General features: G+C 48.3%; 1 protein-coding gene across 1 annotated transcript in view; it reads left to right on the forward strand.

The window, feature by feature from the left end:
• The window catches only part of LOC140898184 (killer cell lectin-like receptor subfamily B member 1B allele C), a 120104-nt gene extending 98420 nt beyond the window's left edge, over positions 1–21684 (forward strand). The window contains exons 3-7 of the mRNA XM_073311614.1: positions 2839–2854; positions 14387–14451; positions 18261–18415; positions 19051–19163; positions 21561–21684. Of these exons, the coding sequence (XP_073167715.1) occupies positions 2839–2854; positions 14387–14451; positions 18261–18415; positions 19051–19163; positions 21561–21684 (473 nt within the window). The remainder of the gene's footprint in view (positions 1–2838; positions 2855–14386; positions 14452–18260; positions 18416–19050; positions 19164–21560) is intronic.
• The last annotated feature ends 224 nt before the right edge of the window (positions 21685–21908 follow it).

Genomic DNA, 21908 nt, shown 5'->3' on the forward strand with positions numbered 1-21908 from the left:
GCTCTTTCCTATTTCTGAGGTTGTGGGGCCACCCTGTGGCCATTTCATGTCACTGACTGTCAATTACAGCCCCTCCCTTTGATCGCACCTGCCAATCTGAGCCTTGTGCATTGCCAGGAGCCCATGCACTGAGCTAGGTTAGAGTTCTTTGTTACATGCAATGATCATGCAAACAGCTGCGGCGTCTCCCAGCTCCCCTGTGATGCGAAAAGCTCGAGGCTATCTCCCTCGGGGGTGTCTCTGCTAGACAGCCCTGTGCAGTCTACATTAACGGTCACAGATTTATCCTAAGCCATGTGGTTGTAGCCGTGTTGGTCCCAGGATATTAGAGAGACCCGTAGAAGTGGGAGGTCATGCTGTGTGTCATGCTCTACCAAATGGCACCTTCCATGCGGCAGAAGTGCTGATATGCCATTCCACTTCGATCTGGCCCCACAACAGCACAACGGACGGTGCCTCTGTCCCAAGTGGCCTGGCCCTTTCATAATGTGAGGCCCCTACGGAGCTAAGGACCAGTCCCTCGGATTGGGCTGGGGGCCTCCTCAGCAAATGCTGCTTAAACAGTGTCCAGCTGGGCTTCCAGGAACTGCACACCCTCAGTGACGGCATGCTGAGATTGCAAGCGAAACATCCTCACCACGAGGCTCTCCTTAACAGAGCAAAACCAGTGACCTCTCATCCTGTGGTTGGTTTTATTGCTACCTCTTTTGACCCAAGAGGTTCACCACTATCCAGGGCCTTGCTGGATTGTTTCCATTAGCAGGAGAAATTTATGCTACAAGTCAAGTATTTCTTTGCTGCAATCCTGTTTATTCACAAAGAAGAAAAGTTCTGTTTCCCTGAATGCAGCAGGAATCAAAAATTGGCCACCTGCAATCACTAGTCACGTTTGAAGATCTCAGCCTAGATCTAAATGATGCAGTGGGCTTGTCTACACAGTGCTGCAATGCACGCTACCGGGGGGGTGATTTCTACACCGCACTACTATCTTGCACACTAACTGGTCTGTGCAGGCATGGCTGGTGTGCATTAAAGGTTTCCTAGTGCACTTTAATGTAGTCAGCATGATGTTAAAACACACTAAGGAAACTTTAGGGTGTACCAGCAGGGCCTACATGGACTAGTTAGCACGTAACACATTAATGGGTTTCAGAAATCACACTCCTGTACGTGTACATTATCCCCCTGTGTAGACAAGCCCTGAAAGCAACTTCCCTTTATCTTCCAGCTCTGCTGCCTGTCTTTAATCAAAGCAAACGCTGCCAGCTGAGAGTCTGGACTCCTGCGTTGGGCTAGATGAAAGCGGGAGTTTTATTAACGAATCGTAACCAATCTCCTGAGATCGTTTGAGTGTCTGACTCACGATTTTTGGACGTTTGAGGTTGGCAGTACTGAGTCAGACCTCCTGGCGAATAACACCTCACTCTTCTCTAGTGCCTTGCAGCAGTAGAGCTCAAAGTACTTTACAAAAGAGGGCAGTATCCTTATTTTAGAGATGAGGAAACTGAGGCACAGAGCGGAGTGACGTGCCCAAGGTCACCCAGCAGGCCAGTGGCAGAGCAGGGAATGGAACCCAGGTCTCCTGAGTCCCAGTCCTGTGCTTGACCCACTAGGCTCCACTGCCAGAGAATTATTAGTATTATTTATTATTTTGCATTATCGTAGTGGCATGTCCCAGGACCCTGTTGCTCTAAACTCTGTCCAAATGAAGGGTGAAAAGACAGTCCCTGCCCCCAAAAAGCTGACAATCCAAGTCTCAGCCATCTGTCTTGGATGGAATAGACACAACAGATCCTGCCTCTTTCTTGGCAGGAGGTTAGACTAGATCAGTGATTCTCAACTAGAGGTACGCTTACCTCGGTACGCAGAGGTCTTCCAGAGTGTACATCAACCCATCTAGATATTTGCCTAGTTTTACAACAGGCTACATAAAAAGCACGAGCGAAGTCAGTACAAACTAAAATTTCATACCATGACTTGTTTACACTGCTCTATAGACTACACACTGAAATGTCAGTACAGCATTTATATTCCAACTGATTTATTTGATCATTCTACGGGAAAAATGAGAAAGGCAGAATTTTTTCAATAATAGAGGCTGACACCTTTTTGTGTTTTTTGTCTCATTTTGTAAACAAGTCGTTTTTAAGTGAGGAGCAACTTCGGGTACACAAGACAAATCAGCCTCCAGAAAGGGGCACAGTAGCCAGGAAAGGTTGAGAGCCGCTGGACTAGATGACCCTGGGGGTCCCTTCTGATTCTATGATTCTAAGACAAGCGATAAGAGGTGGATACAGACAGATGGGGGCGGGGGGGGGAGGTTTACAAGGAAACGAGACAATATTAGGTTTCAGAGTAGCAGCCGTGTTCGTCTGTATCCGCAAAAAGAAAAGGAGGACTTGTGGCACCTTAGCGACGAACCAATTTATTGGAGCATGAGCTTTCGTGAATTGCATCTGAGGAAGTGCGCTGTAGCTCACGAAAGCTTATGCTCCAATAAATTTTTTTTTTCGTCGCTAAGGTGCCACAAGTCCTCCTGTTCTTTTTGAGACAATATTAGTTAGAATGACGGGAAGCAGCATCAGCAGTCACACGCCCACTGCTTCCTGCATCGCACCTATATTCAAATGCTGATATGATCTGCAGGATGCCTTGTAGTGCAAATACTAACACTGCCCACATACCACAGGGCTTATTGATCAAAGGGAATTTCCTACTCCAACCTGCAGCTCAGTCCCTTAATGATAATGCTTCAAAAATGTACGTCTATCCATGTAGGAGGAAAGAAATCAGGCCTTGCTGATAGGCTGGGGGCTCTATCTTGGGACTCTGAAAAAGTCCTGGGAGGGTCTCGGTGGATAATCAGCTGAACACGAGCTCCCAGTGCGACACTGTGATGTCTGGATGCGTGAACAGGGGAATCGTGAGTAGGAATAGAAAATGGTTTTACCTCTGGATTCTGCCCTGGTGCCGTTGCAGCTGGACTCCTGTGTCCGGTGCTGGTGCCCACAATTCACGAAGGGCGTTGATACCTTGCAGAGGGGTCAGAGGAGGGCCACAAGAATGATTAAAGGATTAGAAAACCTGCCGGAGAGTGATAGAGAGACAACGTGGGTGAGCTGGTATTTTTTTATTGGAACAAATTCTGCTGAGGGGGAGAGACAAGCTTTTGAGGCACCCTGAATTCTTCTTCAGGGCTAGGAAAGGTTCTCCCAGTGTCATAGCAAAATGCAGGGTGCAACAGATTAAGAAAATAAGAGCCGCCATACTAGGTCAAACCAAAGATCCATCTAGCCCAGTGTCCTGTCTTCTGACACTGTCCAATGCCAGGTGCTTCAGAGGGAATGAACAGAACAGGGAATCATCAAGTGATCCATCCCCTGTCGCCCATTCCGAGCTTCGGGCAAAAATAAGCTAGCGACACTTCAGAGCATGGTTTTGTCTCCCTGCCCATCCTGGCTAATAGCCATTGATGAACCTATCCTCCATGAATTTATCTAGTTCCTTTTTAAACCCTGTTATGGTCTTGGTCTTTATAACATCCTCTGGCAAGGAGTTCCACAGGTTGACTGTGCATTGTGTGAAGAAATACTTCCTTTTCTTTGTTTTAAGCCTGCTCCCTATTAATTTAATTTGGTGACCCCTAGTTCTTGTGTTATGAGAAGGAGTATATAAAACTTCCTTATTTACTTTCTCCACCAGTCATGATTTTATAGACCTCTATCATATCCTCTCTTAGTCGTCTCTTTTCCAAACTGAAAAGTCCCAGTCTTATTAATCTCTCCTCATATGGAAGCTGTTCCATACCCCTAATAATTTTTGTTGCCCTTTTCTGAACCTTTTCCAGTTCCAATATTACTTTTTGGAGATGGAGCAACCAAATCTGCAAGCAGTATTCAAGATGTGGGCGTACCATGGATTTATATAGAGGCAATATGATATTTTCTGTCTTATTCTCTTTCCTAATGATTCCCAACATTCTGTTCGCTTTTTTGACTGCCGCTGCACATTGAGTGGATCTTTTCAGAGAACTAGCCACAATGACTTCAAGATCTCTTTCTTTAGTGGTAACGGCTAATTTAGACCCCATCATTTCTTATGTGGGGTTGAGATTATGTTTCCCAATGGGCATTACTTTGCATTTATCAACATTGAATTTCAGCTGCCATTCTGTTGTCCATAAGTAGCATAACTAGTTAGCATATATTGAAAGGGACTATTCAAGGTGGAATGGCCCATTAACACCTCTGCAGTCACAGGACAAAAAAGGCAGTTACGGGGTTAGTGGGTTACCAATTGTTGTAATAAGCCATAAATCCAGTGTCTCTGTTCAGTCCAGGATTTTTAGTTTCTAGGCTATGTCTACACTACATTCGGATCGACGCTCCAGTGATCGATGCACTGGGGGTTGATTTAGCAGGTCTAATGAAGACCTGCCAAATCAACCACAGATCGCTTTACAATTGACCCCAGTACTCCCCCATGAATGAGAAGAGTAAGATAAGTAAACGGGAGAGTGCCTCCTGTCGACCCAGTGCGGTGTAGACACCACAGTAAGTCAACCTACGCTACGTCAACTCCAGCTACCTTATTCACATAGTTGGAGTGGCATAACTTAGGTCAACTTACTGCGGTAGTGTAGACATAGCCTAGCAGAGTAATGAATTTAAGCTTCCAGGCTCGTTTTTTTGGAAGGTTTTGTGCAGGATTCCTTTGAGGAGGAGCACTGAGAGGTCAGATATGGAGTGATCACTCTGTGAAAAGTGTTCATCCACAGGTGATGGGGTGTTTTTGTTTTTTAACATTTTCCTGTGTGAGTTCATTGGACAGCACAGTGATTGTCTGGATTCGTCCACATAGTTGCAACTGGGTCATATCCTTATAGTGATAGATTCAAGGAGTTCAATCTATTTAGCTTAACAAATAGAAGGTTGTGAGTATCTACCTGGGGAAAAATATTTGATAATGGGCTTTTCAATCTTGCAGGCAAAAAGATCTAACAAGATCCAGTGGTTGGAAGTTGAAGCTAGATAAATTCAGGCTGGAAATAAGGTGCAAGATATTTAATAGCGAGTGTAATTAATCATTGGAACAACTTACCAAGGGCTGTGGTGGATTCTCCATCACTAGCAATTTTTAAATCAAGATTGGACGTTTTCTAAGGGCTTGTCTACACTACAGGTTATGTCGGTATTATTTATGTTGCTCAGGGCTGGGAATAAGCCACCTCCCCGCCCCCATCCCCGAACAACATAAATTACGCCAACCTAAGAGCCAGTGTATGACAGCGCTTCTCCCACCGACATAGCAACCGCCTCTCGCAGAGGTGGTTTTGTTATGCCAACGGGAGAGCTCTCTCCTGTCAGGATACATACAGCTGCCCCACTGTAGCACTTCTAGTGTAGACTAGTCCTAAAAGACCTGCTCTAGTTCAGATCAAAATGATTTTGGGGAAGTTCTATGGTGTTTGCTATACCAGAGGTATAGCGGATCACAGTGGTCCCTTCTGGCTTTGAAATCTATGAATTATGGGGAACTACAGGTCTCACGAGGCACTGCAGCGACATTTGGGACTCTTAAATATTTTGGGGGTTGATTTTTTTCACCAACCTGACATTTCCACAGAGGAAAAAGAAAACCATTTCCCAGCAACGGTCTTCACCCCGAGGGGCTGCTGTCGAGTGCGGACACAGAGTAACAACGTTCTGACGCAGGTCCACATATCAAGAGGGTGCAAGTCAGGGGGCTGCCATCACAAGCTAGATCTGAGAGATGACATCTTTCCTCACCTATTGCAAGTGGAAGGATGGTGCACAGAGTATAGGCAAAAAACCAAGCCCATAAGGTCATTTGTGGGTTAGCCGGGGTCAATCACAGTCACTGTTGTTGCAGTGTGTGTGGTAAGGTAATTTCCAGACAGACTGCAGCTCTCACTGACCAATACCTGCATAGAAACAGGCCTTGAAGCAGACTAGTTGAGTCTGTTCTAAAAATCCTGCCTGCTTTTAGCGCTAGGGAAATGACTAGTATGGAAGCACATTGCCAGGCTGAAGGCACAAGAACAGACTCAGTCCCTTCTCACTGTACTATTTAAGCCTCTCACATAGACTGATAATAATCCCTCGCTCCTAGCTAGCACTTTTCATCCATAGAGCACCAAGCTCTTCACAAAGGAATGCCAGTGTTATTATCCCCATTTTACAGATGGGGAAACTGAGTCACAGAGTGGCGCCCAAGGTCACCCAGCTGGCAGAACTGAGGCCTCCTGAGTCCCTCTCCAGTAGCCACTAGGCCACACTTTCTCTCAACAGGAGGACCAGTCTACAGAAGGGAAACTGAGGCACAAAGGTTGGCAGGTTTTTTTCTAATGCTGCCAAAGTCAACCCATGGAACTCCTTGCCAGAGGATGTTGTGAAGGCCAAGACTATAACAAGATCAAAAAAGAACTAGATAAGTTCATGGAGGACAGGCCCATCAATGGGCAGGGATGGTGTCCCTAGCCTCTGTTTGCCAGAAGCTGGAAATGGGTGACGGGTTGGATCACTTGAGGATTCCCTGTTCTGTTCATTCCCTCTGGGGCACCTGGCATTGGCCACTGTCGGCAGCCAGGATACTGGCCAGTATGGCCGTTCTTATGTTCTTAAAGGGAAACAGCCCACTTTAAATGTCTCACCCAAGGGCACAAAGAGAGCCTGTGGCAGAGGTGGGTACCTCGATCCCTTGAGTCGTGGATCAGCGCCCTTCCTCCCATGGAAAGCAGAATGAATTCTGGCTGATAAGAGAAAGAATTTGGGCTGCTGATGCCACAGTTCCTGTTGGCCAGTGACTGGCAGGGCTGCCTCTGAAAGAATCTGCATTTTATTCTTAAAATGTTCATGTGAGTGAATTCACTTAGGGGCTGATTAGAGCCAAGCCTGGGGAGTTGGCAGATGCCAGCTTCTCCCATACAAATGTCACTTTGCCGCGCCCATCAATCCCAATGCACAGGCCCCCCGATGTCTCAGCCTTGGGTCATCTCACCCACATTTCTGCCAAGGCACCTCAGTCCAGTCCTGCCCCTGGGAGAGCTGGTAATGCCATTAATGCTCTGCACGCAGTTTTCTTTCCCAGGGAGTTACCTACCTCTGTGGGGTGAATGCGGTCTGTAGGGATTAATGAGCTTGCCCTGCGCCCCAGAGTTCTTCTTGTTCCGGGACACTCCCAATTCTGGGGCATCCCCTTCCCAAGCACGCTTGTCCCAAACTGGGGCTCCCCTGCAGGCTGGAAACGGAACGGCGACTCATCAAGGAGTCTGGAGTCGTCTTTGCTCTCTCTCCTTCCTGCCTTTCCTCCCTTTTCGTCTTTTCTTGCTCATTTCGTCCATGCTCCCCGCTCCCCGAAAGCCGTGGAGGGGTCTCCAGCAGCAGGTGGGTGCAGGCAGGTCCAATAGCTGAGCAGAGAAGGGGTTTGCCGAGGCCTGTAGCTGTGAACATAAACAGCTCCCACAGCTGACTGCCTTTGGGACCACTGAGTTAGCAGGGAGGGGAGTGGCCCCGGATATATCTTCTCCCTTATGCCTGGGGCATGGTGGCCAAACCCCATCACCAGGTTGCCTCATTCTAAGCCCTCCTAATAGCTCACTGGGCTGTCAGCTGCATAAGCAACGACCTTCACACATATACTGAGCAACCGTGGGAACCCGTTAGTGTTACCCTCATCCTTCCTCTCGCCTGGGCCCGTGGGCGACCCTCGCTCGGTGTCTCACAGCCGAGCGTTCGTGGCCAGTGCTGGCAGGCAGGGGCAAAGCTCGTTTCTGGGGAGCGCCAAGTGCCAGGGGCTTGGGGAAAAGATGAAATAACAATTGTTCTCTCCACAGGACGGGCCCAGTCGTTGGCCTCTTCGCTTCCAAGCCACACTTTGGCCCAGCGTCAGCAGAGCAGTGGCTGAGTTGGGTGCAATGGAAACTTAACTTGAACTTCCACCCCTGCTGTTTTTGGGTGGCCATCGAGTCAGTCGTCACGATGCTGACATGAGCGGGGACGGCTGCAGGGCCCTCGGGGGCGTATAAAGGTGAGAAGGACCCCTCAAAACTCAGCCCCCGCTGCTTGTGGGAACCCGGTGACTTAACACCTGGTTCTACACGGCTGTGACTCACGCTCAAGTTCACCTCGCTACAGCAGAGCAGCCGCCCCTGCGAAGGGGGATTCACGCCCAGCGTCCCTCGAACGCACCAGCTGGGTAGACACGGGAGCATCAATGCATGGGCCTGGCCATCCCAAACCCATCGGGGAAGAAAGGGCAACATGTCTGGATTCAAGATGGCCAAGCCCAGCAGGAAACCGCCACTGAATCTTTGAACACTTTATTGTCACGGCCATTTTGAAGGCAGAATTTCTCGTGCCGGGGCTCGCTGCCCAACTGGACGGCTTTCTGTTAGCAACCCGGAGGTGCTAATATTGCCTCTGCCTCTGGCGTCAGTTGCTCTTGGGTAAAGATGTGAGACCTGCTCATGAAGGAAATCCCCAGCGCAGAGATAGGAAGGAAATCCACCAGCCTCTGACAGATGCTACTTCTTGATTTTGGAGGCATCGCTCGCCTTGGTGTGCACGTATATCTCAGCGGCTGCCCTTCCACACAGCATCCCTTGCTGGGTGCTGCCTTCTTTTGCTGCCTGGACAATGACTGAGGAAATTATCTACGCTGATATAAATGTTCTGGAAGACACATCCCCCACCAGCCAACCCTCTCCCCCTAAGCACCATGGTAAGTGTATTTGATTTTATTCTCCCCCTATTTGTCCTAAGTTCGGGATTCTGCTTTCCACACATGCGTTTTGTGTTTATTAAAGTTTAGCCGGCAGAGTTCAGAGGGCAATTTTCTAGCTGCCAGGCGCTGCTCATTGCCATAGGAAAAGCTTCTCCTGGTATCTGCCATTCTTTGGCATAACACAGAACACTTGGTTTCTCTTTATAGCCACATGAGTGTACAAACATTACTGGACTCTTTGCAGCTGGGAACATCATTTCCACTCACATGCCAAGGCAGTAAAATGTAATAGCTTTTATACATCTTCTGGGGGATTTCAGTAAGTTATATTGATACACCAGCTGGGGATCAGGCCTGCTGACTCCCATGGACCTCTGGCTGGTTTAGCTGGGAGTGAGAAAAGAAGGAAGGGGCAAGTTCAGGGTGGCAATTGAGCACAAACACCCTGGGAGGCTCAGTGAGCAGAATTTGCTTATTGGATTTGGTGGGAGGAGCCAAGTTCCTGATGTCAGTGAGCCCAGTGTAAACCCGGTGACCCCACTGCAGTCCTCGGACTCAGGCCCAGGTTCTGCTTTCACTTCTTGTTCTGAATTCAGTGAGTGCAACTGAGATCCGAATCAGGAGCCAGCGCAAGGTGATGCAGGGCGAGCGCGGCAGAGACAGGCTTTGGGGCTGCAAATAAAACTAGCTAGGGAGTCCGAAAGGGGCTGGGATGGATGGAAGTTGTGTAGAAAGGTGGAAGGACCAGAAGGACAAAGTGAGGTTATCCCAGTGGCTGCCATTAGATGCGTTCACATCTGAACCGGCTGCCGAGAAATGACTCTCTTCCCTTTTACTAGCAAGTGAAACGTCACTGGATTTAGAAACTGTTTAGTTCTCCCAGCTCAAAGGCTCAACGAAAATCCAGAGCGCGTTAATCGTAGGGCAGTGGGCCAAATTCATCACTGTTGGGGCAGGGAATTCTAAAGCGTCTCTCTCCCTGCCAGCTAAGCCCGTTGCCTGTGTGTGCCCGTGTGTCTCTGAGTGTGTGTGTGTGCATTCACCCCTTCGCACCAGTGGGGGAGGATGTTTTGTGCGGCTGCCTCCTGTTCCCGCAGCAGAATTTCCATCAGGGTTCACACCACCAGAAACTGACAACAACTCACAACAAAGTTAGCCCGATGACTGTGTGGGAGGCTCAGCCTGAGGAGTACCTATCCTTCTTGCCAGAGCAGCTCTCACCTCTGAGCTAAGTTGTTATGTTCAGCATCGCCAGTGATGCCAAGTCGCGTCAGCACATAGCGAAGAGAAGGACATGAGGAGTCTGAACAGATGCTGAAGGGTTCTGCTTCGTGGCCCAGCACTGAAAGCATGGACTAAGCCAACGAGCAGGAATGCTGAGCACGAGTCAGGAGCAGTATGTTTAGATACAATTCAGATCTGGCCCATGAACTGCAATGGATTGTATGTCTGTTTGGTAGATAGCCCCAAATCACTCTGGTGCTGGCGGCTTTTCTCCTGGGCTGACTGGACAGGACTGCGGTGGGGACAGGAAGATTAAAACCCCTGCTGAAATCTGACCCACTTTTCCAGTAGTTTCACATTGCTCTGGAAATACCAGTCGAGCACTCTGGCCAGCTGGTCAATGGGGGGGCTCCTAAGAATAGCATATTCCTGTCTGACGGCTTTACAACTGGCTCTAGCAGCATATTGCCTTTAATGTCAGGAGTATGTCTACACTGCAAAGAAATACCCATGGCATTGAGTGTCCAGACCAACAGATTCGGGCTGCGGGTCTAAAAATTGCAGTGTAGACATCCAGGTTTGGACTGGACCCCAGGCTCTGAAATCCTGTGAGGGTCTCAGAGCCTGGGATCCAGCCAGAGCGTCTACACTGCTATTTTTGATCCCACAGCCCAAGCCCCATGAGCCCAAAGCAATCGATCCAGGCTCTGAGATTTGGCACTGCGTGTTTTTGTTTGCAGTGTAGACATCTCCCCGAGTGGCCAGAGAGACAGAAAGCCAGATAAGCACATACGCCTCTTTGTTTAAGTCGCTACAGAAAGTGCTTCACTAAATATTGCATCTCACAGATCTCCGGGGATTTTCACACTGGCACGGGTTCGTTCTGTGGATTGCTTTGGCTGGCGACGTGATCCTGGCTACAGCGGTAATTGCACTGGGCATGCAGGGTGAGTAGCTCATGGCCTGCTATCCATTGGAACAGGTCCCTTGTGACAGAGGCTGGCTGGGAAATTTTCACTGGATTGGCTTTCCATTGGGAAATGCAGGTGCATCAGAACTGAACGAGTTTTGGGGGAATGCGTCAGTGTCAATAAAATTGTCACCAGGAAACGATCCAAACAAATCTTTAAATTTCCTCCTTGGGTTTCAATAATGTTGAAATGTTTTGTTTTGATGAGGTAAACATGTTTCAGTTTGACTTATTTGGTTTCAGTAAGATCAAAATGTTTCATTCCGATAAGGTAAAATGTTTCGTTTTGACTTTCCCATTTTGATTCATTTTGTTTCTACATTTATAGTCCACAAAAAGCGAAATGTTAATGATATATTTATATCTCCGAATGTTACACGTTTAACATCATATTGAATATGATATGAAAATGTTTTGACTTGTCATAACGAAATGCCTTTTTACCTTACCACGGTGAAACCTTTTGACATTATCGAAACAACTGTTTCTGAACGGAGCTTTTTTTTAGAGTTTCCATTTTGCGGGAAATTTCGTCAAAATTTTGCGGGAAGTTTTGTCAAAATTTCAACTTTTCATTCCAATTCAGAATGGAAACAAATTTCTAAATGTTGGAAACGGAGAATCCGTTTGCTGATTAACTCTTCAGCGATGTAGCCCCAATTCTCCTGTCCCGGCACGGTGCCCTTGAGGTTTTGCTCCACTTGTCAGTAGATGACTGGACGCTTCATCACAACCTGGGCAAAGTGCTATAAGAACAAGGTCCAGACTGAGCTTGGTTCCTGAAACTCAGGTCATCCAGTTGGGGGGAAATTTGATCTTTGTCAGATATTGTTGCCCCTTTGGTTCGAATGGTTTATTGCTGTTCATGGCCTTGCAGGGCTGTTGCTGTTAGGAGAAATCAGTATGAGTCAGGTCTGTTCTCGTGTCATCTTGTTTATTTACAAAAAAATGTGCATAAAGTCCTGTTTCTGTAATCACAGGAGAAACAAACAGCAGCAGGAAGTCTCCTTGCTCAGAAATCCCCAAGCCTGCCTCTCCACTGAGCTCTATGCCCAAGAATTTCTGTCCCTGTGATTCCTCTCAGGGGTCATGCTCACAACTGCTTCTCCTTGGCTTCCCCCCCATCCCCAACACATAGAGGCTACCATAGGCGCCGACTTCTGCTGGCACCGGTGGTTGCCTGACCCCCCTCTGCCCACGGGCCTGCCCCAACTCCCTGCCCCGCCCCTCCCACCCCTGCCCCACCTCCATTCCACCCCCTTCCGCAAAGTCCCTGCCCCAACTCCGCCCCTTCCCTGCCCCTATTCCAACTCCTTCCCCAAAATCCCCGCTCTGGCCCCACCTCTTCCCAGCCTCCTCCCCTTAGTGTGCCACATTCCCGCTCCTCCCCCCTCCCTTCCAGAGCTTGTTATGCTGCAAAACAGCTGTTTTGCAGCAGCTAGCGCTGGGAAGAGAAGTGGGGACATAGCGTGCTCAGGAGAGGAGGCAGAGGTGGAGCTGAGGTGAGGTGGGGGGGCAGAGCACCCACCAATTTTTCCCCATGGGTGCTCCAACCCTGGAGCACCCATGGAGTCGGCCCCATATGGAGTCTACAACTGATAACTTAACCCCTGGGTTTCCAACCAGGAAACCTCTCCGCCCACCTGGCTTAGCTCTGATTTCCCACGTGGCCTGTTGCAGTGGGTGGTAACCTCTGCTGCCTGCAGCTGTCTCTGCCATGTAAGGGGGCTTAATTGCTCCTTTTGTTGAGCCTGAAGGAGGTTGCTTGACTCCCACTGGCTTTCATTAGGCCACTGATTGTCTTTGGGTCAAACACCCCCTGGAAGAGAACTTTCAACATCACGATATGAAGGAAAACATGCAATGGATTAGAATATTCATCATGAACAAAGCTCTTCCTTCCTTCCTGCCACACTCCGTCACCTCTGTCCCTACCAGGGTCAACAGACGCTCCTTGGTGATTTTTCATGTCATCACATTCTCACTGTTCAGATCCCTAAATCGTGATGATCATTCCAATTCCTTACCCCTTTGCGGGGTGCTGGCAGATTTCAGGGTCTGACAGGTCTGTCTGGAGGAGAGATTGGTAATGCAGATCCCAGGATATTTCCTAGTGCAATTTGTTTATTTACTAGATAGATAGATAGGAAGGGTGTGCGTGGGGATAGATAGATAGATAGATAGATAGATAGATAGATAGATAGATAGATAGATAGATAGATAGATAGATAGGGTGTGTGTGGGGATAGATAGATAGATAGATAGATAGATAGATAGATAGATAGATAGATAGATAGATAGATAGGGTGTGCGTGGGGATAGATAGATAGATAGATAGATAGATAGATAGATAGATAGATAGATAGATAGATAGATAGATAGATAGGGTGTGCGTGGGGATAGATAGATAGATAGATAGATAGATAGATAGATAGATAGATAGATAGATAGATAGGGTGTGCGTGGGGATAGATAGATAGATAGATAGATAGATAGATAGATAGATAGATAGATAGATAGATAGATAGGAAGGGTGTGCGTGGGGATAGATAGATAGATAGATAGATAGATAGATAGATAGATAGATAGGGTGTGCGTGGGGATAGATAGATAGATAGATAGATAGATAGATAGATAGATAGATAGATAGATAGATAGGGTGTGCGTGGGGATAGATAGATAGATAGATAGATAGATAGATAGATAGATAGATAGATAGATAGGGTGTGCGTGGGGATAGATAGATAGATAGATAGATAGATAGATAGATAGATAGATAGATAGATAGATAGATAGATAGATAGATAGATAGGGTGTGCGTGGGGATAGATAGATAGATAGATAGATAGATAGATAGATAGATAGATAGGAAGGGTGTGCGTGGGGATAGATAGATAGATAGATAGATAGATAGATAGATAGATAGATAGATAGATAGATAGATAGGGTGTGCGTGGGGATAGATAGATAGATATCTTGGTTCCTGGTCATAAACTGCTCCCTCGCAATGCCCCCTGGCAGAAGCCCCAGTGCCGGTCACCAAGAAGCAGATATCCTCTTTGTCTCTTGCACTCTCACCCTGTTCCTTGTTCCTGCCTCAGCCCTGGGGAAACCCCCATAGTCCAAGCCGCTCACCTAGGACTGCATGGTCTGCATGGGTGCCCTGGCCATTAGCCCTCTTTAGGGGCAGCTGCTGTGCAGCACAAGGGACCTCGGGAAAGCCCTGGGACTCCAGGGGCCCCTGGGAGCTCGTACATCCGGGACGATTAAAGTGCACAACCCAAGCTCCTGCAGCCATAACAGCAACAGGAGCGACCGCTCACCTGGCTGTTGCTTGGAAGTTTTCCAGGGCCGCTCCCCACAGACGGACATGGGCGCCGTCTCATCGGTCCCCGAGAGCAGCAATGTCGCTCAGAGAAACTCCCCTGGCACAGAATGCAACAGGAGCCTGGAGGACTTGGTGTCTCGCCTGAAGCAGGGTCTGTGTCACTCAGCCCAGAGCCCCTCAGCAGGTAAGTGCGACTCGCTGTGGCTCTGAGCCCTTTGGCCACCGTGCAGGTAGAGAGGGGCCTGTTGGAAGGAGGCAGGCGACAGGCAGGCCAGCCTGCTAGCCTCTTTCCTCCTCCCATCCCAGTTCTCAGGGGGCCATGGAGATTTTCTCTCACTCAGCGAGGCCAGAGGGGGGGCACTGTGGATGGGGGAGGCAAGAAGGGGATCTTCTCCCATCTTTCCTCCAAGGATAACAAATATGTCAAGGGCTGTTATAAAGACGACGGGGATCAATTGTTCTCTGTGGCCACTGAAGGCAGGATGAGACCCAATGGGCTTCATCGGCAGCAAGGGAGATTCAGGTTAGATATTAGGAAAAACTTTCTAACTCTGAGGGGAGTTACGCTCTGGAACAGGCTTCCTAGGGAGGTTGTGGAATCCCCGTCACTGGAGGTGTTTAAGATCAGGCTGGACAAACACCTGCCAGGGCTGATCTAGGTTTACTTGGTCATGCTCAGCGCAGGAGACTGGACTTTATGACCTCTCAAGGTCCCGTCCAGCCCGACATTTCTATGAGTCTGTGAGAAGTGGTGCTGCTGAGAGAGAGTCTCCTTCCGCCAACCTCAGACCAGGAGAAGATGAGCCCGGGGCATCTTTCCCCTTCCCCAGCAATGGGAGGGAGGCCGGAGGTGGAGCGGAAGCATGGATTTTAGCATCTGGCACCAGACCCCAGTGAGGCCAGGCCATCAGAGAAAGCACTGGCCAGGGGTAGGAGACACGGCCATTTCCGACCTCCCCCATCCAAGTAGGCTCAGAGGAAGGAAATTTCTTTCCAAGTCTCCCCAGTGCCAGCAGTGGCCGGAGGTAGGGCAGACTCTGGGTGCCTGAATTCCTTGTCTGGAGGCACCGGGGAAGGTGGGAAGTGCTGGCAACGGACAGACAAGCAAATACTTTTGTGATCTAACTTGGACAATGTTTGCTGGCCACCTAGCACGGCAGGTTGGATGCCTCTCAGTGGGGATTGTGGGGCACAGTGACCTCTAGGGGTCAGTTAGGGCAATTCTCAGGGTGAGCAGGATTGCTGAGCGAATAATTGATTTTTCATTTCAGGGGCTGAACCAAGAAAACTAAGGGCTAAGGGGGGCAGGAGGGAGAAAAAATAAACAACGGTTCAAACCAAAACTGAGTTTTTTGGAAGATTTTCAATGTATTGGAAAAAAATGAAAAAGCTTCATTTTGTCAACCTAACACTAATTTTTTTTTTTTCATTTTTCAGGGGTATTTTGCCCTTTTAAAATGTATTTATTTTTATAATAGCCAAACTGGAAGTTGAAATACTGTTTCAAAATGAGAGGTCGAAATGACACATTTTGATATGGCTGAAATGAACCATTTTGTCTTTTTCCGGAAAACAAACAACGTAGGGGGCCAAAACGATTGGTGGAAGAATTCAATCCAAAATTGTGAACAGCCTGAGTGCAAAAAAAATGCATAATTTGGCAAATTTAGTATTTACTGAAATTCCCCCCCCCCGCCCCCCCAGGTCTAGTGAGCAGGACAGGTTGTTCTATGATACTAGTATAATGAATTCCAAGAAAGACTGTATTTAGTGATCGTAAAGATTTCATCAGGGTACCCAGTATCCATCCACCCAAAGGCACAGTCATGTTGCCTACAGCACTGTCAGAAACACACTCCAGTGGTCTTTGAGGCCTTCACTCCCACCTCCAGCGGCTACCAGAAAGCACGAGGCATCCCGGCTTCCCCCCAACCCTCACACAGAAACCTGAGCAGTGACCTCAGACGCTCTCTTGTAACAACAGAGCAGCACGTCTGCCTGTTACACTGCCCCTGGTTTGGGAACCAAGCGGATCTGCTTTGTCGGGGCTGAGGGCGTCCTTCGGGTTTTGCTCCGGCCTGCGAGAGGAGTGGAGATCAGGGGCAGCGCGGAGGCAGCCGGGTATGGCTGAGGCTGAGCGTGTCAGGCTAGTTGTGGCTGATGCCTGGGGCTGGGAATGCCCGGGTGGTTCTGGGTGACGGTCGAGGGTGCAGCGATAGTGACGGGCGTAACGCTGAGTGAGGACCCTAGGGCTAGATCCACAAAGGGACTTAGATGATTAACTGCCATCGAGGAGACTAAATTCAACATTTCGATACTGCTGAGATCCTGAACACCCACTCCCAGCTGCCACTTAACTCTGTAGGTGTGTAGCATAAAGGACAGCTGGGGTTGCTACAGGATTTTGGCTGGTAGCGCGTCTCTCTTACTCCCACTTACAGCCCTCTGCCAGGAGGTGGGAAACCCAGGTTTGAATGCTGCCTGATCTGGAACTGGGGATTGCACCCAGCTCTCCCAGCTGAGTGCCCCAAACCCTGGGCTGTTGAGTCTTGTAGGGGAAATCTCTCCTGTTGAAACTGTTCCACTTTGTGTCATAATTAAACAGTGAAACAGTTTGCCAGTGAGATCAAAGTGTCTCCTCTTTGCCACGCAATGAAAAGAGTTTGACACAAAGTGCCAGACTACTTCATTACAACGCAAACCAGAGACCGGTTGATCTAGAAAAGAAAAGACAATCAGATGTTTCAAGCATAGATTCGTAGATTCCAAGGCCAGAAGGGACCACTGTTATCATCTAGTCCAGCAGTTCTCAAACTGGGGGTCAGAACCCTGAAGTGATCGCGACCCCATTGTAATGGAGTTACCAGGGCTGGTGGTAGATTTGCTGGTGCCCAAGGCTAAAGCCCAAACCCAAGCCCCACCTCCCGGGGCTGAAGCCTGAGGATTTCAGCCCTGGGTGATGGGTCTCAGGTTTTGGCTTTGGTCCCCCTCCCAGGGCGGTGAGGCTGGGAAGGGCTCAGGCTTCGGTCCCCCCTCTTAAGGTCGTGTAGTAATATTTGTTGTCAGAAGAGTGCAATGAAGTTTGAGAACCCCTGAGCTAGTCTGACCCCCGTATGACAGGCCAGAGAACTGCCTAAAATAATTCCTAGAGCAGATATTTCAGAAAAAGATCCCATCTTGATTTTAAAATTGTCAGTGATGGAGAATCCACCACGACCCTTGGTAAATGGTTCCAATGGTTAATTACTTTCACTGGTAAAAATTTACACCTTATTTCTAATCTGAATTTGTCTAGCTTCAACTTCCAGTCATTGGATCACGTTATACTTCTCTGCTAGTAGTCTATTATGAAATATTTGTTTTCCACATAGATAATTACAGACTGTGATCGAGTCACCCCTTAACCTTCTCTTTGTTAAGCTAAGTAGCTCTAGCTCTTTGAGTCTATCACTGTGCAAAAGATTTTCTAATCCTTAGATCATTCTCGTGGCTCTTCTCTGAACCCTCTGCAGTTTATCAACATTGTTTGTGATCAGCACAAAGTAGCAGCTGCCCTTAAGGAATTATAAAATTAAATCACAGACTCTTTCAACTTATTATAACACGGCATGAAACAATGTAAAGAATTATACCAATCGTATAAAAATAAGAATCCATAAAATGAACTTCAAAGTGAAATTTTGAAATGTTCGGAACGGAACATTTTCCACAATAAAAAAAACTTGTTTTTCTGGAACTTCTTTTTCTGTGAGAATATGTCTCGAAATTGACACGGTTTCGTGAGAACATTTTGTTGAAACAGCTTTTGTACTGAAAAAGGGTTTTGAGGAAAATGTTCTGACCAGCTCTCATTGTTAAATATTGAGAAAGTCTCTGGATGGGATCACTGATAGTGCCTAACTCAGTGGGATTTGTACCCTCTCTGAGCTGTTGTAAGCATGTTCCCTGGGGCTAACAATCATTAATGCTCTGTCTCGCCACATCTCTCTCCAGACGGCTCCAGCTGCAAACTCTGCCCCATGGACTGGCTGTCGCACAGGGGAAAGTGTTACTGGTTTTCCAAAGACAGCAAAACCTGGAACGAGAGCCGTGCTGACTGCTCAGCGAAAAGCTCTCGAAAGCTAGTGATCCAGGATGGGGAGGAGATGGTAAAGTAAAACAGAGGGGGCTAGACTTCTGCTGGAGTGGGTCACTGGTTACATGGTCCCAGATGTGCCAGAGGTGAAGGGGATTTCTTCCTGAGGATGCTAATGCAGCATTACAGCCGGCGTAGCTCCCACATGCTTTGCTCCCCATCAACGGGGGGATTGGAGAACCGGGAGCGCCCCAACCCCATCTGTCCCCCTGCCTCCGCTTATTCCTCCTCCTGTCTCAAGCTGATGGATGCTCCTTCCCCATCAGGATCCAAGCATGGGGAACAGCAAGGCAGGAGGTTGAGAGGTATATTAACCACTCTGGGTGTGATTTTCAGAAGCTCAAAAGGGAGTTAGGAGCATCAGTCCCGGTCAATGGGGTGCCACGTGACTGTCACGGTTACTTCTGCTCCTAATTCCCGGAGACACTTGCGTCATCTAGCCCTGAGCCCCGTTTACATGAGCACTCCCACGGTGCTGCTACACAGATGGTAGAAATGCTGGGACATAGCAGCAGAAGAACTTCCAGTGCAGATGGGGCCTAAATACTTAAGTGCCTGTTTTGAGAACAGACTGTCAAGTTTGCTGGCTGAAGCAAAGAATCCTAGAAGTCTAGCAGGTTGCACTCACCCTTTGTCTTCACCCCCCAGGCGTTCATAGAGAACATCACACGGGGTCTATATCATGTCTGGCTCGGGCTCCGGGTTACATCTCCAGGGAAGAACTGGACCTGGGTGGACAGCTCCATGTTAGACCAAACTCTGTGAGTGTTGCCCAGTGGTTGCTATTTTATTTTATTTTTTAAAAAAGCATATGTAATGGCACCCTCTGGTTTAGCTATTCCTAGGCCTTGAGCACATGTAGCCGTGCATCTAAACAAACCAAACTGCAAGATTGCTTCGGCACCAGGGCCAACTCTGTGAGCATAGGGACTCGAGCAACTACAATGGTGAATGTTTGTCAGTGACCAGTAAATTCACTGGAAAAAATAAGGTATTTTTCGGGGCAATGAAACTAGTTGTGAAGTCAACACAAATTAGCCAATAGTTTTGGCTGTCAATTCCCCCCCCTCAAAAAATGTTTAAATGGTTTGCTTGACTGTTTGAAATGCAGTGTTGCAACTTTTCATTTCGAAATGATGCTTTGTTTCAAAATTTAGCGATGTGTATTAAAAAGAAAAGATGTAAAAGTTCCCAAAACAAAACAAGGAATAATATCTATCTATCTTCGTTTCATTTAATGGAGGGTTGTTTTTCAACTCGTAATGATTTTTTTTCCCTGTTCAGTTTTTCATTCCAGAAAGAAAAACCTAGGGGGCAAAAATCAGTTTTGGTTTGAACCAAACAAATTTTTTATTTTTATTTTATTTTTCAGGTCAGCTCCCAAACTGAAAAAAAGTCAATGATTTGCTTAGCTCTAGCAGCAGCCTCATAAGCCTCTGTCTGTGGTGTAGCCACTAGACAGGCACAAAGAGAGACCCCGGGCGAGCATGGATTACACAGAGCTCATGAAAGAATTCAAACTGCCCTTTGGCTTAGAATGAAGACTCCACTACTTTAGGTTCCTTTTATTTAATCTAAGCACATGTAACCCTTCTGCCCTTCAGAGTTGGCAGCAACAAGGGCCGGGTTCAATATCTAGGGGTTCCATTCCAATAACACAATGCAAACCGGCTCGAGCCCCCACCCAGTGACCTGGGACCAATATATACCACCCCCGCTGGGCACCTCCAAGAGGCAATACTTCCCCTCTCGCAAGCACCTAGTCTGAGTGTAGCAAAAGTCTTTTAATAACAGAGAGAAACAATGTGGCATTATGTTGGGGAAACACCACCAACAGGATTCATAACAAAACCCATGAGCAAAAAACCCACCCCAGGCAAATTGGGGGCATGCCCTTTTCCCTTTGGTTCTTGAGTCCAGCAACCCCAAATCACCCAAAGTCCCAAAAGTCCAATGCCCCAAAAGTCTCTGTCCCTGGTCAGGGCAGCCCCAGAGTTCGAAAGTTTATCTGCGGAGCTTTACCTCCCAACCTGGGTGGAAATGGGACAGGGGTAAGAGGCACCTTACGTGATCTGAAGCTGACCGCCCCATAGCTCCATAGCGGCGCTCCACTCCGCCAGCCGCCCCACAAACTCCTTCGCTCAGCTGCGCTCCGCTCCGCCAGCCGCCCCACGAACTCCTTCGCTTAGCTGCGCTCCGCTCCGCCAGCCGCCCCACGAACTCCTTCGCTCAGCTGCGCTCCGCTCCGCTCCGCCAGCCGCCCCACGAACTCCTTCGCTTAGCTGCGCTCCGCTCCGCCAGCCGCCCCACGAACTCCTTCACTCAGCTGCTCTCCGCTCCGCTCCGTCAGCCGCCCCACGAACTCCTTCACTCAGCTCCACGGCCCACAAGCAGCTCCTGCCATCCACACACTGCGCCGCGTCGAACTGCTTCACCAGCCGTCCCGCAAACTGCTCCACAATATATCTTCAGGCTCCCCCACTACTTAACACAACACTCAGTGATTTCAGCTCTTAGGTGAATTCAGCTTATAATAGGGGAGCACCAGTGCTGGTGCACTGTCAGCCCAAAGTGAGCTCAGCAGCCTATAACTAGACTTCTAATGAAATCAAAATTAGCTCTGATATTCCACAGTGGAGAGAGGAGGAAGTGCAATTAGCATGTAAGGCCCTCACCAGGGGGCCCATGCCACCAAGTATTAATACTTGTCCCCAGCCTCTCTCCATTCACACAGTTTTGGAACCCATGACCCTTGCCTAGCGAGTGCTACTTAGTTGATGGTGAATCCCTCCATCATAACAAAAGGCCACGTACAGTTCCAAGCACAGTTCCCATAATCAGGGTAATAACAATTTATTCTTCCTGCCCCAATAACAGAGACACTGGGGATCCCACAGCAGCCAAAGTGACCATTTGGGCAGCTATGGTCTCATTCTAGGCGTGGTGGGTGTGCCTATGCAAATGAGATCAGCCCCTGAAGTTCTTTTCCACAACTTGCCACACCTCACCACCAGATGTCAGGGTGGAGCTCATCCTGACACTGCTTACACACAGAAGGACAAATTTGCCTCAGATTGATGTAATCAATTCCATTGATTTCGGCAGAGTTACAGAGGGTCTGAATTTGGCTCATTGACTTCCTTTCTCCTGTTTTACAGGTTCCCTGTAACGGGTCCTGCTGACGTGAACAGCTGCGGGGTGATAAAAGGGAATCGGATTCACTCTGAAACCTGCAGTGCTGAATTCAAATGGATTTGCCAGAAGGAAGCCATGCCGCTATAAACAGTGGCATTAGAGACACTCATTCCTGTAACAGACCGGTACACTGCCTTGGGTTTCAGTCTTCGGGCCAGACTTCCAGGACCGGATGTGCCTGTGGAGACATGTACATGCATCCTCAAACCAGCTATGTGTATCTTCAACTCAGGTAAATGCGTGTGCAAAGCAGGCCCAAGGCCAAAGGCGCATCTCATGGACGTGAACACTGCACCACTGACTCTGGCCCA

This window comes from Lepidochelys kempii, chromosome 14 (genome assembly GCF_965140265.1).
Source record: "Lepidochelys kempii isolate rLepKem1 chromosome 14, rLepKem1.hap2, whole genome shotgun sequence".
NCBI lineage: Eukaryota > Metazoa > Chordata > Testudines > Cheloniidae > Lepidochelys > Lepidochelys kempii.